Genomic DNA, 18,117 nt, shown 5'->3' with positions numbered 1-18,117 from the left:
ATTTTCTAGGACAAACTGTTTGTTTTCAGACCGCGATCATCGTAATAAACAATAAATGTTAGCTGTTGTTAAAACGTTTTATGCTTTTGTATTTGATTCTTTTAAATGTTTTTTTTTACGTTAGAGGCTCTACCAATGCTTGAATGTTAATTCTCCGATACGAATATCTTGGAGGCTTTATAATGTAAATATTTTATTAATCCAGATGAAATTTTTTTTCTTGGATTTCTGAAACATGTATTGAAATTCTCAATGTTATTACGATGTCTTCAAAAAAAAGGCATGTTTCTTCTTCGCGTAATCTTAACAGAAGATAAACCGAGAATTGTAAAAGATTCTATAAAAAACATAGTAACAATGATATAGAACAATGAGAAACAAAATTATCGTGTAATACTTTTGTAATTAATAGATGAACTTTTGGTAATAATCCAACTAAAAATTCCATTAATAATTAAAAGATGAAATTAACAGTTTTCATGGAAAACGTATTATTGTAGATAATATCAAATATTTATAAACTATAGTAGTTTAGATATATATACATATATATTAGTAATTACATAAATATATATATATATATATATATATATATATATGTATATAGAGTTAAAAATAATTAATCCTTAATTACTAATGGTGCTAATTTATAGTAATTCACCCTTATGCTACTCAAAACATAAAATTGAGTAAAAGGAGAAGTTTAAACAAATGATACGCATAAATAATAGCGATTTTCCGATATTATATCTGGCAAATTATTGCACTATATATAGGTACAAATATAAATAGATAGATGGCATTTTAAATGGATTAAAGTTTTGTTATTTTCACATGTCTATATACTTAACCCGCTTGCTGCTACAAGCATTTAATATTTTCTTCTATTTTTTACTTCAAAGTAACCTAAATAATTTTTAATTCATACATTAAAAGAACTGTTTTGAGTAGTATATCTTCTTAATAGCACTAGGAAAATGAAATATCTTTAATCGATAAAAAGAACGATCATACGCAGGGAAGGAAAAGGAAAGAGAATCTATCGCAAACATCATTTTTTGTGATCCGATAGTCGATCATGAAACATATGTAGTCACAGTCCTACTCATATATCGCTAGACACTGTATAACATAATGTTATGTTTCGACATTAAAATTTTTTATTCAATTATGTCGAAGATTATAAAAATTATAGCAAATTATACGCGTTATATTACATATATCTTATACCGTAGTATAATGTAGATCAAAGTTGCATTTTGTAGAAATAGCACGCCATAAGATAACTGTTCGACAATACGTCACAGTAAGATCTTCAAAATTTAAATCAATTTGATTGTCTTATGATACATACGATTCGTTATTAGGCATCACAATTTCATTTTTTAATTATAAAAATTGATTTCTACCTTTTGTAAACGTGCTGGTTGTAAGTGTCTGAGAGATTTATGGACGGTAGTGTAGATCATCGTTTCTGCTTCGATAAAGCTTCCAGACATCCGCAGTCCGCTGAGCAACACTTGCACAGCGTATTCCGGAAACGGAAAGGATAAAATGAAGAAGTTCGGGCTATTTTCCGGAAGTTCCTCGTAGAATGTCATATGTTTAAGTTACGAACATATAATTCATTGCGATTGTGAATACACTGCCGAGCGCGCTTAGAGCTCTAGCTCCTTTCTTCTCATATACATATCATGTATATCTTTTTTCTTCTTTCTTTCTCTACATTTTGCTTTCACCTTCTAACAAGAGGAATATTTGTGCGTATTTCGGATGTACTCTTCGCAGGGTTAGAAATCCGCGATATCCTACTTGATACTTTTTAATTTCCTCGTACTTTCAACTCTATTTACAATAAATATCGGTTTCATGCAAATTTAATTGTTAATCACGATCGATGGATAAATATATCAGCTTTATTATAATCGTTATTCGTTAATTGTATCAAATATTCTTCTTTTTTTCTTATACTTTCAGTTCCTTCGTTTCATTCGAGCTTCTTTACACCCATTATTCGCGTTAATTGCTTATCACACACGGTACCGTATGACTTATTGGTTTTCTTTGTTCTCAAAACTCACTCGCGAATTGAAATTTTCAGACAATCTCTCTTTCTCTCTCTCTCTCTCTCTCTCTCTCTCTCTCACTCTGTCCCATCATTTCTACCTTTCTGTCTCTTCTTTTTCATTCTCTTCGTTGGTTTCTTCAAACCGGTTACATACTTACTTTCTACGTTTAATTTCGCTTCGTATTCTGTCGTTCGTTGCAGTGTTGTCCGTATCAGAGCTTACGCCTCGTAATGTATTTATAGATCGCTTGGTTGTTTGTTTCTCGATCATCAACCACGAATCGGTACGAGCAGTAAGCGAAACGATAGAGAGGAAGAAGAAGAAAAGTTACCTGTTCGCTTTACCAATGAATTTTTTTCATTAGCCAAATTTAAGAAACGTTCAAAGCTTTAGAAATAGAGGAGGTTCGTGGTTGTTGATAACGTACACGATCGATTTTCATGTAAACTCACTCCCTCTAGCGAAACCTCCACGAAACGAGAGAGGATCAGCGATCGACGAACGATCGTTCGTCCGTGATCGCGATCTGATCGATGGCTATTGCTTCACAGTCTCGAGTCACGCGCGCATTTCCCTTTCATCCATTCGAAATTCAGATTTAACGAGTTCGCTTCGACGAAACACCGTCGATCTATTTTCCATTTTGTGTTCGTGTTAATGTCGTTGGACGATAGAATCGTGCCTCGTTAAAAAAAACGGGTCGACGACCATTATCCAAGGCAATTCGAGTGATTTTGAGAATTCATAGGATATATTGATAACGTGCGCGCGTGTTTCGCAGCGAAACATCGTGACGAAATCCTTGAAACTCTAATCTCCGTATCGTCAGCACCTTCATTGTGAATAGAAAATACGAAAGCGTGTAAAATAGAGAAACGTTACGGACGAGATTGATCTCCACTCATACACGGTTTAATACAATACTATGACAACCGGCTAGTATCGAGCGTAATGTCTGCAATTTAACGAAGAATTATTAACAATTTTTTAAACACAGAATAAAGAAAAGCTTAGCCAGATAAATAAATATGTACATATGTATACCTATATAATTTACATGCATATGTATATTGTAGACTAGAAGTTAACATTCGCATAACGTTGCTGTATATCGCCGATCGTCATAGTATTAGTAAAAAGGAGTACGAGTGTATGAGGGTTTCTGGGAAAAGGTGGTACAAGTGACAAGATCTTTAATTCGAGAAAACTACGATAGAGAAATTTGTATCGTTCAAATATAGTTGTAAAGGGTTGGAGATTTATCAGAAACTCTCCGCCGTATGTACGATAGTGTCAAATAATACGTATCGTTTCCTTTGCGAAGAAGATGTACTTGTATCATGTTCTCACTGGGCTTCTTATACGATACTTTGACAAACGAGAGATGGTTCTTGGAATATGGATGAACTGTGGCGAAACACGATTGGTACTGCGTTTACGGAGCGTTAGATCTGTGTAAATTCTGAGCTTGCGCCGATGATGCATGTTGTGCTTAAGCGACTACCGAGGTGATGGTGTCAAGCGTCACTCCCTCGACGCTCTGGACGATGACCCGAAATTTTTATCTTTTTTCTATAGAGAACCAAGGATCGCGCGATCGCGCGATCACGCGAAATTTTCTCACTCACTTTTTGTCAGAATATCCATTTCCTCTTTCTTCCTCGTTATTTTCTTCTCTTCTCTTTTACTTAATTTGACACAGAATGTCCCGTAACACGTGTACAATATTTTACAAATTGACTCCACATCTAAAAGTATCTAACGAAAGTAGCTCGTATTACATGTCCTATTTGACCGTTTCTATGAACTTTTTTTCGTTCTTTTTAGATTTTTTATCAGATCTTGAAATATTGCTCACGCGTTATAAGACACCATGTATATATCGATTTCTTTACCGGTCGCCCAGCATTTTCAGGATCACGTCGAAATTGCTAAGAGCACAGTAGATGCTTGACATACACAGGCTAATTTTCTACGCTACTACTTTCTTTTTTCTTTTTCTTTTTTCATTTAGTCTATCTGTGTGTTATCTTTCTTTCGGAATTTTCCTTCTCCGCTTTAGTCCGTCTCCTTCGACGTTTCTTGGTTTTGTCGCGTTATTCCACTTCTTTTTATTTTTTTCATCGATATTCAATCGAAACTCTCTAGTTTCAAACCGTATCAAATTTTTGTCGCGTTTCTCTTTACGATGTTCGTTTATTTTTCTATTCCCACGTTTCCGTCTTTTCTTTGCAAAGAAACTAAATTGTAATAACCAAAAAGGATGGACAGATGTTGTTTCACTTGTATCTTGCACCTGAGCTTGCCACGTGTTTTCCAACTCCTCTCTGTAACTAGCCAAAGAATTCTTTGCGCCATTATTTACATTTTACACACCGAAATTTGAACTTGTATCTGGTCGATCCGCTGTTTCGTGAGCACCTTTTTTTCTTTTTTAATTCTGTCGCATCGATATATACACGCAATATTTGTACACGTGTGACAGTTCTACTCACACTTGTTCCCGCCTCTATCTCGACAACGAACCTTCTTACCAGCTTCTCAGCTTTTGCATCTGAAACTCTGTGCAGCTTCCTCTATATCTTTCTTCTTCTCTAACTTAACCTTTCGACACTTTTTCTAGAAAACGATAAAAATGAAAGAAAAAACACATTTTTTCCTTTCGTTCCGCTTCTTCTGTCCGCCACTCGATCGATGATCCATCGTATCATCGTGTTTGTATCTGCTCAGAGCTTTTTCTTCGCGAGTCCGTTTCTGTTTATCTTTTTCTCGTTATAACGTTGAGCAATCTTTTCTTATTTTTTTTTTTTTTTTTCAGCCAGGAAGCTTTCGATCAAACGATCCCCGATATTTCGTCCGATCCTTCTTCGTTTAAAGATTTTTCGTCTACGATTACTATATACAGATACACGGCAGATTATCCAAGGGAACTTCACGAGATCGAAGCAGGATTCGATTTCGATCAAGAGATCGAGGAAAACTCAAATTTCTCTATTCTCTGTTATCTTTTCTCTATTTCTCTCTGTTTCTCTATCTCTGTCTGTCTATTTATCTCTGTTGCTCCTAGGCTACCTTAAATAGGAAAAAAAAGCGAACAGTATCGTCCGTGTTTGCGTTCGGCGTTATACGTTTTTGTAATGGATAAACTTGACTTTGAATTCAAGCAGGATCAACGATTCTCTCTTTAATTGGCCCCGTGACACGGTGTGTTCCATGTAATAATAACTAACTGGCTGGTCTTTCTGACACGTTTCTTCGATATCGTAGAGGCAGGGATCGTCGAAAACGAAAAGAAACGAATGTCGTTACGAAATGATAAGCAAAAACATAGAGCGAAACAGCCGAAACAAAAGAATGAGCAAAAACGAAAGAAAAAAAAGAGCAGAACAGAAATGAGAATCTTGCAGTTATACAACAACGATCGTCGTCATTTAGGAACGTCGCCGCAAGCTGCGTCATCGGCACAACTTTTACACACTACTATCACTACTATTTACTACTAACTACTAACTAACTATTATCATTGGTACCGTTACTACCACTATTACTATCTATTTTTGTCGTGATGTGTTTACCCAACGATTGAATATACATACCTAATTCTATTTCTCTGAGAACCGATACCCCTCTTTTTATGTCTCATCTTCCCACAAAAATCCAATTATACAGACGCAACTCGTACAACCTCTTCCTCGAAATTAGTTGAAACCGATCCTGTCTTTGTTGCAGATGGACATGAAGTCTGTCGGATCGTTCTACTACGAGAACTTTGTAAGTGCAGAATCTAACCACTGAATCATACAAAAAAAAAAAAAGAAAAGAGAAATAATAATAATAATATAAAATTAACGATAACCATATATTATATATTATATGTAATTCATGCAGTACTTTTTTCTTTGTTCCGATCTCGCGCTTTTCGTGCACATGTACACCATAGATTATTTCCGCGGGTTTAACGAATCGAGTTAAACGAAAAAGAACGAGAGGAAACGATTTTATAGTACTCTTCCCGCGTTGTGCCGTATATTCTTGCATCCCGTGAAATTTTGTCGAAACTCTTAACCGTATTAACGATAAATATCATTGTCTCCTGTAAGATTTTCGATAATATTTTTTCGCGAGTAATAAAAATACACGTATATTTATTTTTTAACGCGAGTTAACGTCCAAGTGTTTCTTGCTGCGACGACATAAAAAATAAACAAATTTACCTAACTCAAGCCACGTTTGTACTTGAAAAAGCAGTTTCGTACGCAAAACGAATCTCGCAGCACCGATGATCGTTCCTTAAACGTGAAAAGATAAAGAAAAAACGAAAAAAAAAAAAAGAACAACGGGAAGCGAAAAGACCTGAAAAAGACGGCGCGTGTTGCGTTGTTCATCCGGAAGACTCCGCTCGCTAGGCCCACCCCTGCGAACAACGAATCGTTATCCTTACTAATCGCAACCGTTTTCCATGATTCTGTTTTACAGGCCTTCCCAGGAATGGTTCCGTATAAACGACCGGCGGGCGACAAGTCCGGCATGCCGGTCTATCAGCCAACCGGCGCGACGACCTATCAACAGTTAATGCAGCTGCAGCAGCCGTTCGTGCCTGTGTCATGTGAGTACACTGGAACACCACCCCTACCCACTCAAACCTCTAACCAATCGGTCGTGCAACCCCCGAACGTGCAAAGCAACCACCACGCGGTGGTGGTTCAGTCCTCCTCCTCCTCTCAGGGAACCAGTGGCGCCACAGTGAATAACTGCGCCGACGCCAACAATGGCGTGCTGATGGATCCCTGCAACAATCCACCGCCACCACCTCCAACCGCCGACAATAACAGTAACAATAGTAGCGGCAATAACAAGCAGCCGAATGCGACGCAGAATCACGACGCGTCAGAAAACGCGCATAACTCCCCCGAATTGAATCACGCGAGTCCCTCGACGATTTCGCAACAACAACAACAACAACAACAACAACAGCAACAGCAGCAACAACAACACCAACAGGCGCAGCATCAACAGCAACAAGCTCAGCAGCAACACCAGCAGCAGCAGCAACAACACCAGCACCAGCAGCACCAGCAACATCAATTACAACAACAACAACAACAACAGATACAGAACCAATTGGCATTGTCAGCTGCTTCCGTGCAGCCCGCGATGAGTCCATTGACTTCAGTCGCTGGTCTGAGCTCGATGCCAGGCGTGGTTAACATGGCCTCCATGGCCTCCATGACGAACGTACCATCGGTCACGAATATGGTATCGATGTCCAACTACAATGCCTCGAACGTGGCTGGGTTGAACATGCTCAACAGCCTCGGCATGGCTTCCGGATTGCCTACGCACCTTGATCCTGCCGCTCTCGCGAAAGAGGTCGCCCAGAAGAATTACGCGAAAGCCATTAAGCTGTCTCAGGCGTCGCAATCTTACGGTATTAATCAGCTTACCGCCCTGAATTATACCGGTGTAGCTTTGAACAAACAAGCTCTGGTGAATCCAGCCGCGGCAGCTGGAAGTGCAGGGGTCGCCGGATTACCGGCGACAACGGCGACACCTAGGCCGGTGATTCCGAACCTAGCGGGGATTCCCGGCGCCTTGGCCTCTCCGCTCTCAGCTGGAATCTTGGCCTACTCGAGACCACCCACCGGCGCCCCTATCAATCCTTACTCGTTGATGAGGCAACAGATCTTGCCAAATCCTTACGTTCAAGCCTCGATACCTGGGGTTCCTGGCGCTGCGGCCGCGGTCCAAGGTAATCCTTACGTCCAAAATCCCTACACGGTTCTACCGGGTGTCGCCAGCATGCCTGGAGTCGCGGCTGGCGTGGCGGCGGCTGGTGTACCGGGTGTCCCACAGATACCGCAGATTCCAAATCCGGCGACGATCGCGGCGCAACCGCAGGTTGCTATTCCAGTCAGCTCGGGCGTGATCATGCAGCCGTACAAAAAGATGAAGACCTCGTAAATGAATTTCGTCGGACGTATGGAGAGGGGGCAACGTGTTTCTTCCTCTTCCACGTCTACGAACGTTATGGTTCCTTCTTCTGGGTCCTCTGCGTCCTCTCTTTCGAATGGGAACGCCGCGTGCCGACTCTTTCGGATCTTCTTCGTGGTCTGGCGATCTTCGAGATATCAGGGCCGAGGAGTTTTTTCGTGTGTGTTAATTTTTATTCGTTTGACGTAGCTTCGTAGAGTGACTCGTAGAATATGGAATTGGATATCGAAGATTAGATCAACGTTGCCGACCTATTTTTTCATTTAGCGCGAAAGATAAATACGGAGTTTAGCTAGATATAAACGTGTGTCGTTGTAGCGTACAAGGAATTGAATATGTAAGGTGAACGCGACCGTTCCTGTTGATGAAAGAGAGAATATACAGCGAGCGGATGCGAAACGAGAAATGAAACGTCGAAATAAGGGATGAGAAACGCGTAACAAAGAAATAAACAAACAAACAAGAGTTCCGAAAAATGTAGATTCATTTTCTAGTCAGACATTGTCGGTGAACAGTGCCTTATCGACTCGATTCCACTTGGAGTGTTTCGTAGACATGTGTAACGCTTATACGCGACGAATAGAAAATAACGATGCGAGAACTTTTGACGAATACGATTCAACCTTTTTTCATTTCTAACCCGTTTCGTTGTGGCGAAAGTAGCAATGCCGAAACGTCCACGCACGGCGGTTCGATTTGATCGTTTCGCGTTTTGTTTTCTCCATTCTTATCTCTATTATTTTCTGTTTTAAATAGAGCGACTCGACACGAAGACTTGCCAATTGCACGAGCCATCGGAATAAGTTTTTAATCGCGACTATCGCTTCTTCTTTCTCATTTTTATTTTCTTTTTTTTTTTTTTTTAACACGCTCTAGCTGTACACTATTAAACGTATAACGTTTCTTTATTTCCTTTATTTGTAGCTTCGAGAAGAAGAAAAATGCGAGTGATTTTACTGTTGTAGCGTACGTTATTTTGTACGATAAGTACTAGGAGTGAGACGAAAATTTTGTTGAAATTTATACCGCGTGACACCACGTAATCCTTTGTTTTCTTTTGTTCAGAATATTGTTTCGTTTGTTGTGACCTATCGAAGAAAGAATATCGTTCCTTCGTCAGATCATCAGATCGATTATTGTATTCTATATATATATATATATAGGTGTTTGTTCTATATTACGTATATAATATATTCTATATATTTTTTATTTTCTACGTGAAGATGGACGGAAGCGATGCTCGGCCTAAGCCACGTTACGCGGGTACACGAAACTTGCCTTTTTAAGTCATAGAATATTGTTAATCCCGTCGTAATCTTTTCAGTTGGCCTGTTGAAGTCCATTCTGAGTCGATTACCGATTAATATTAATTTAATTGCTTGCGTGTTATTAAAAGTACTGCAGTCCTACGTGAAATATTTACAGAGGCACCAGAATTCGCGTACGCTGTAGCACAAAACTATTCGGACACTTGTTCTTTCTTAGTACGCGGTAAAGAATGATACGAGTTTTTAAAACTAACGTGCAATAATAAGAATTGTTCTGTTATTCAAAATTATGTCCAGATCGTTTGATTCCTGAGCTGTGAGTTGGATAAGAAAAATTGTTTAAAATCAGAGTATTTGACAATGTATAAGTTGTTGTATTAACGTGTCTTGTTGTTAATTTTAGTCTCATAAGATAAATTTATAATCTGTCAACTACCAGGAAATTTGTAATTTTAGCTACGTATATTTTCAATATTTGTCGCGGCAACGAACAGCGCTTTTACCTTTCAGGCAAAAGTGCCTGAATACGTAAATCTATCAAGCACGTAAGAAAAGAAAACGCTTGAAATTCGCAGGTTTAACGGAAACTTTTCCCATACGCCGTGAACAATGACACACATAAGTCGTAACATTCGTTATCACGAATCTAGCCTAGCGTCAGAAAAGTGGTTGCCACTACGAATATTTCGCGTTAGTCTGCGTTCAATCCTTCATAGTCGAAGTCTGTGGAATTTTATTCGCTATATATTGTTCGTTTATCGTTTCTCAGATTTTAATTATTTTTAATTATTTATCATAGGTTATTCTTAAGGAAACGGAGAGGCGGAGCGGAAAAGAAGGAAAACAGTGAGACAAAGAGAAACGAATTTTCATTCTTTACGAATCTTACATTTACTTTAGTAAGGATAATCGTACTTTTTCAGCATCGTACCGCCTTGATTATTAAATCAAACAATTAAGCGCGTCGCGACGTTTCAAAAACGCCGATCATTGATACTTGAGACTGGTGTCATCGGAATTGTCACTGAAATTTCTACCGATCCGAACTCCGCCCTTTCCACTTAGTTTTAGAAATTAATTGCAACTATTATACTAACGTATGTTTCCTAGAAACACCTTGCACATCGATGAGATTGAAGCAGAAACGCCGTCGTGTTCCGGGCGATACTTTTAAACTCGCACGATTAACGTACGTGCATAGATTTTAGCAAACAGACTTCGTCCTGTCTCGTTTTATCTAGCGCTATGATTATACACACACAGACACTTACACGCGCGCACACACACATACATACATACACACACACACACACATATATATATATATTTATCTATTAGTATATAACAGCGTGTGAAACAGCTGAAGACAGTCTGTGCTGTCTTTTACGTATTCAATTCGGGGGAGTATAATTTGCATACAGTGAACCTCGTCAATTGCAACTCACGAGCTTATGCATTTAGCCGAGAGGGAAGACGAAAAACGGAAAAGAAAATCGTAAGGAAAACACAAAAAGGGCGTAACGCGGAGTGATACGATAGAGTTAACGAATGATTAAGAGAAAATCGATTAAAATACGAAAAAAAAAAGGGAAAAATAACAGAAAAAGACATGCATTTACGCGATTAGCGGATACGAATAGAAAAAAAAAAGCAGAAACGAAACCACGCATTAAGGAAAAGGCTGAATTCGAGAGAAAAGAAGATACAGAGAGGAAGACGAGAGGAGGCTCTCGATAATTGTTGTAACGAAGAAAAGGACAAAACAAAAAGAAAACACTTACACAAAAGAGAAACGTATATGAAACGAGTTCACATGCGCATTAATGGTACACGACCGCACAAAAACGTTCAACAAATACACGCGAGTAATCGTCAAGAGGACAAAGAAATATATACATTATACTATATATCTATACATGCATACGCGTTAAATATAATTAGCATACATATATATATATACGATATATATTTGCGCACTTCTTATCGAACAGTAATTAATTCGAGTACGTGAAAGAGAAACACGACCGAAAATACGGTTATGTTACGCGAAAAAGAAAGGAAATATCGCTCGCCGATGAGTAAAAAAGAAAGGGAGACAGAGGTTTTCTCTGTCTTGCGTATTCGTACTTGTGTCTACCAGTGATTTGAAAGTTCGTTTAGTCGAAGTAGCGATTACGATGATTACAATGATGATGATGACGATGATGATGATAATGATGATGATACGATAATAACTAACGATGAAAAAAGAAATATATATATAAATATACGTATATTATATTTAAACATATTGTAGATCTATATATGTGTGTAAATAATAATTTTCTCTACGTACGAAGGAATAAACAAGAGTATATTGTATGTATAGATATTCATATATGTATTGTATATAAGTACATACATATTAAAATATTCACTGGCATATACAGTGAAGAGGAGAAAGAGGTTAAAGAAATCAGATAAGAGTAGCCGTGGAGTACGTGGTACTACGTGATGGCGATTATTTAAACAAAATTGGAATTAGTATTTTTGTAACCAGGAATTAGTTTCCTTTGATCCGTACACCATTGATAATTGTCAAGTGAATTGTAAAAAAAATTTTGTTATTCTTATTTTGTTAAAAGTTTAAAAAGAAAGTAGGAAGTTGTCGAGTATCTGAAAGAGGAAGTTCGCGAACGCGTGTTCTCGTTTCCTCCCGGTTCCTTTCGTTTTGGCCGCGAAATTCGAAGGCAATTTTTCTGCTGCGATTGAAATAGAATATACTATATACATACTTACATAGACACATATGTACACACAGAACATATGCACAGAATGTGCGCGCAAAATACGACACGCACAAAACGTCGAGACGATTCGTGGTCGATTTTTACGGCATCCTCCCATTACGGGAGCAACATTGTTCAGGAAACACGGTCTTCCATAGCGACAGAGTGTAAACGCGGTTATTTTGTATTGACAGACGAAGCATAGAGAAAGAGATTGTCGTTAGTTTCGCGGCCAAAGGCGAAGAAACTCTGGAAGAAAGCAAAATTCGTTGTGATGGTACTTTTTTGATGTACATATAACGCTGACAAATACGTATTCGCAGAGGACACGCGACATGTATACACGTACTCTGGCATACACCTTGCCATTTACATCTTTACACACACACATACACATACACGCACACACATACAGATACAGATGCAGGGTGTATCTCGTAAATATCGCAATTCGTACGTAGACGTAGAAAACTTTATAGCGAGCAAATCAAAAACCGCGCTGGAAAATTTGAAACTAAAGAATTGTCATGTAATACTTCATTTTTTTTTTTTTTTTTTTAATACATCAGACTACTTATTTGTCTTATCGAGAGAAAATATTTTCTTGCCAAAAGATTCTAAAACACGATAGTTAAAATATAAAGACTTTCGCACAACATATTGCATCTTGCTGTAGCTACGCTAAACCGAATATCTCTTGAATATCGTGCTAGTACCGTTGGATACACCCTGTATACAGAGATACGCAAATAACGTATCGATATACACGGTTCGTGAAGGAATTCGAACGGCCTCGAAAATGCCTCGCACAGAGGATGCGCATAAGTATCGTAGGCGTATTTCCGGTTTCTAACGAGTGACGCACATGAACCGACAACTCTAGGGTTCCTCAACTCGCTGTTCACACTTGTACGTACACTACCGAGAGGGTGGCTGGATTTTTCCTAGATCCTCAGCGAAATTCTGGAACTGCATCTTTCTGCGAGTTCGATTGTTAAACCGATATAAACACGATCGGTATGCCCCTGCGGTATCGGTGTAGAAATTTCAATATTTTTTAAATATTCGATAATAATTTTATAAATCTTTTCCCTTCGTTTATTTTCGTGCTTTTTAACTTTTAACGGACAATCATCGGCGAAAGAATACGCAGTGCCAAACTTTCCACGAGGTGTCGATCGAAAAACAGCGCAAGTGCCTTCCCCTTGCACTCGTACACCGTTGCACACAAACGACACACGTGTACTAGAGTATACAAGAGTAAACTGGAGAAAAACACATTAAAAAAGCATCCAACGTCTAATATACATATATAATACTTACATGATATATAATAATTATATTTATATTAAATACGAACGTAAGCATACCTATTGATTAATGTTGCATCTGCATGGATATCGTGCAACGAAAAAAAGTGGTCGGTATATGTCGCAAGATAATCGACCATCGTTGCTAAGGTGGTAACCACATTATATTACGAACTATGCCGATCTATTATACATATATACATATTATACATATAAAATGTGAATTAAGGATTATAAACGATGTAAGGAAGAAATCCACGTTTCACGGCGTACTACATACAGATAGTATTTATTATCATGTACCGTTTTGTCTCTGATTTTTTCAATTATACTCGTACGTTATTTCATGCACGCCACGTCGAAAAATCGAATGTCGAAATAGTCGTGTATGCAATCGTCTGAAACGACGTCGGAGGAACGGATTACAGTCTCTTTGACGCTATTAACGTTATACCAGCGACAACCTCGGGAACGTAGAAAGAATGTAGAAAGAAAGAACGTGGAATGTCGACGAACGAGAAAGATGCGATTTAACGATTGTAAACGGATTCGAAGGATTTCTTGACCATTTGTATGCGTGTTGGTGTTCACATGAGTCGCGCATGATTATGATATACATATACATAGACATATACATACACATACACATGGACACGTAGGTTCACGTTGCACGATATCGTCACGTCCATGAAAGCGAAACGATAATGATAACCGCGAGACGAGAAAATTCGTCCTATGAGAATAGAGGAGAGAAAAAGAAAAAAGAACGACACGTCATTCATTTTCCAATGTCGAGGAATCGAATTAACAGTTATCGATGGATTAACTACGTTACACGTACATACCATAGAATACGATAATACGACCATATGATATAGCCGCGTGTAGCCTGCGTCGTCGACTCACAGATAAACAGCAGAAAAAGAATATACACGTTTAAGAATCGAGAGAAAATAAGGGATAGTAAGGAAAGAGATAGTGTTAGGTAGAAAACAGTTTAATACGAGAAGGAAAAAAACACGAAATTTTAAGAGAACGAATGAATATGAAACGATGATGCAAATGAGTCTTCGAGGTCCCGAATGCGTTTTTGCGCGTGCACGCTCACGGGGTTTGTCAAGGAGTCAGCCAGTATTTGTAATAATAATGCTTGAGAAATGCATGAATATTTGTTTTATTAATGCTTCTTATTTCATCTCTTTCTATCGAAACGAAACTTCCCGAGAACTCGCTAATCCCTTGTAATATTTATATCTATATATATATATATACATATACGTTATATATGTTATATATGTATATGTATACATATACTCATGTATTACTCGATATTGCGCCCCTAATAGCTCACAGTCTTAGCCTCGCTTCCTGCTTCCCTTGTTTTTAATATCCTTTGACAATCTGTTCGACTTGGTGCTTGTATTGTTACTTACTTTTTCAGCGTTCTTTTTTTCAAATTTTTTTCTAGTATTTATCTTCAAATTTACCGATCAATTTTCAAACGTAGCATTCTTTCGCAATTTATTTAGCATTCGTGGAAAATCGAATTATCGGCAGTGACCCAATTATCATTTTCAATATTTCATGTATTTCGTTCGCCGGTGTTTCAATTTCGTTTATCATTTGCGCGATTTTATTTCTGCGATTATTTATTTCGATTCGTTTTCAAAGCTGTTCGCGTACTCGATGGATCAAAAGAGAGAGGAGAGTGAAAAAGAAAGTGATTGTTGAATTTGTCGTGAAAATTGTTTTTTCCGCCTCGCTTCAAAGAGCGCACACATTAGAATTTAGACGATGCCAAGCACACGGTCGTTTTCTGAAACCTTGTATGTAGACGTTGGCCGCTTCTTTATTATGACGGACGCCGTCAAAGCGAGCGTACAGCTCGCATTTTCCCTTTTTCCTTTTTTTTTTTTTTTTTTTACTACTCTCTATTTCTTTCTCGTCTCTCTAAACGTAAAATTACGTTATATACATATGTACAGATATGTATCCTATATATGTACTGTACATCTATATATAAATGTTCCTGACCTTTCCGCCTCTACCACAGCTTCTCCTGCGCTTTAGTTGCGAAATTCAGAGACACAGAGGAGTAACGTCTAGGTATATTATCCGTATATCTTATCACGTCGAATTACCTCTCCCTCATCCACGATTTTATCAACAATCGCCACATTAGAGAGAGTTCTCCTCTCCTTCCATTACGATTTTACTAATAATCGTCGAGAAGAAGGTCGATACGAAACATATGAATTGCGTGTACGTTGTGCTTCCGATCGACTGTCTTTTAAAATTATCTTCTTTAAAATTAGAATTAAAAAATGTCATTTCGAGATATACTTTATTAGCCAAATGCCAAATAGCCAAAGTAAGAGAAAGTAAGATTAACGTTTCGAAGAAACACGTTGCAAAATACGTATGCCTAAGAGGCAGAGGCGAGAAAGCCGGATTCAATGTCATCGAATTAGATTGAAATTGCACGAAGAAACATGGGACAGTCTGATACGGATAATCGGCGATCGAACGAGAAACGTAGAAAGGAATGGAAATCGACCTTCTTCGAAGTAACTTCCGATCCAAGTAATCCACCTTTGCGTTCGGTCGGCTTCTTATTCAGCTTCGATTATTATATTATTTCGCCGCTATCTCGCCTGTGTAAGAAATTCGCGCGTGTGCCTACTGAATTGTTTTGTAATTGCTTGGCACATGGAGAGAGACCTTTGCAACACGAATCGAGTCTCGGTAAACCAGAAGCAAAACCGGGTATTACCGAGAGATCGTGATTCCAAAGGGTGTGTTACCGAAACAGGCTGTATTCATGCATCTCTATTTACAACCTATGTATATTTTATACATATCTCTATACATATATATATATATATTTAAAATAATCCACGCTTTTGATCGCATCAAGTATATATATATATAAATATACATATATATATACAGTACTATAACGCGCCGAGGCCTCCTCACCTGTTTCGATCGCTTTAAAAATTGCCTTGCGATTCAAAGGCGAGAAGAGTGCTACGCAGAATTGTTCGGCGATTTCACGAATCTTAACGCTACGCGACGTTCTGTGTCATCGAAACTATAAAATAACGAAACGAAAGAGATACGAAAAAAGACTATAAGAATGCGAAATAGCAAGTGACGAAAAAAGAAAAAAAGTATCGGTGTCAGAAAGAGAGAAAACGTCGATCGATCGAACGATCGATTCTTTCCTCGTCGAGGAATACGCTATTCGTTTTCATTATCGCGACGCTACTTTTCGAATCATTCGTTAACCACGCATATATGTATAGGTATATGCCGATGATTTTCATCATAGTATAAGAGTGACACGAAACGTACGCGCGACTCCGCGCGGCCGCGACCATTTCAGACAAAAAAAGAAAAAATAAACGCGAAAAGTACTCGTCGATGCCATTACATATCGCGAATACGTAAAATAAATGTTCATGGCACCGCACGAACAGAGCTGGAGCAAATTAAGCCGGAGCTGCACTCGAATGGCCAGGACGATTTGACCGATGGTTTATCGCCGCACTCTAACGTCCAACGTATGACGGCCGATCGGTGGATATGAATGGACAGAACCGATTCACCCTGTCGTCCAGCGTAATTTCGTTTTGAATATCTTGAAATACGACTCGAGCGATCAGACTATTAGCTTGAACGATACGTTCGAACGGAACCAACCGAACGGACCGAAAATTGTGATAGATGCTTTCGAAGAAAAAGAGAATATATAGATATACGTATATCGTGTTTGGATATCGGGTCAAATCGTAGTTCTGTCTAATCTGTATACACCTGTGTCGATATAGAAACCGATGTGAAGCACTCTTTCCGATGTAAGTATCGCAGTAGCACTTTATTTTGTCGCATATGCAAGCTTCAAGCACCTCGACGCTTCACGATTAATTAATTCGTAATAATCTCGTTTTACCAAGCGAGACTGTTTCTTTAGACGCGTATATACATCGCTTCTTCTCTGTATTTTGATTAGCGCGCACGTAGTTATAAATATATATCGTACATTTTTTTAACGGCTTTCAACACGCGACACGCGTTTCGTAGATAAAAGTGACATCGATGGCTTGTGCTCGTATCTTTTTTCTCTGTATCTTTCACCGCCTATCATGTACGAACGAAATAAAAATTGTTTCTTTGCTATATCTCTTTATATCTATTTCTATGTCTTTCTCTCTCATGCAATTTCTATCTCTGTCTCTGTTTATTTTAATTTCATAATTGCGATTCTGTTTTAACGCTGCGACATCGTCGTTAATTCATACACGTAGCAGGTATTTACATACATGTACAGCACGCTCGTTATTTCTCAACGTCTCCTTCGTAAATGGATTCGCAAATCTACCATTGATAAATTAGAAAAATAATACAGGATAAATTTGCCATTTACGAAAGAAGCGCCGATTAATAGCGTGAACACACTGTATATGTATGAATTTTCACACAATACGAACGGGATACATAATCACACGAACATAACCCGAAATAACGAAGCTTAAGCGCATGCGAATATGATCTTTTTTATTATTTACAAATGTCTATATCGCGGAAAAGCACGATTGCATTAAGATCGAACAAAATTTGGTTCGAAATCGTTCATTCTCCGCTTTCTTGTAACAAGAGTTGCTCGTCATGGAACGAGAAACCATGTTAGACACGTAGTTAAATATTT

The 18,117-nt window shown here is 38.3% G+C and overlaps 1 protein-coding gene across 20 annotated transcripts in view; it reads left to right on the top strand.

The window, feature by feature from the left end:
* LOC138183667 (protein muscleblind) overlaps positions 1-18,117 on the top strand; it is a 401,637-nt gene that overhangs the window by 373,082 nt on the left and 10,438 nt on the right. For 17 of the 20 annotated variants that reach the window (XM_069120946.1, XM_069120936.1, XM_069120937.1 and 14 more), the window contains 2 exons: positions 5,799-5,840; positions 6,546-17,590. In XM_069120946.1, the coding sequence (XP_068977047.1) occupies positions 5,799-5,840; positions 6,546-8,030 (1,527 nt within the window). In that variant the 3' untranslated portion in view covers positions 8,031-17,590. Of the gene's footprint in view, positions 1-5,798; positions 5,841-6,545; positions 17,591-18,117 lie in introns of those variants that run through there. The other 3 variants (XM_069120953.1, XM_069120951.1, XR_011174114.1) reach the window with 2 other exon arrangements.

The sequence above is a fragment of the Bombus flavifrons genome, chromosome 9, assembly GCF_040668555.2.
Source record: "Bombus flavifrons isolate JBK064 chromosome 9, iyBomFlav1_principal, whole genome shotgun sequence".
Taxonomy (NCBI): domain Eukaryota; kingdom Metazoa; phylum Arthropoda; class Insecta; order Hymenoptera; family Apidae; genus Bombus; species Bombus flavifrons.
Note: the sequence above shows the minus strand (reverse complement) of the source record. Positions and strands in the feature narration are given on the sequence as shown.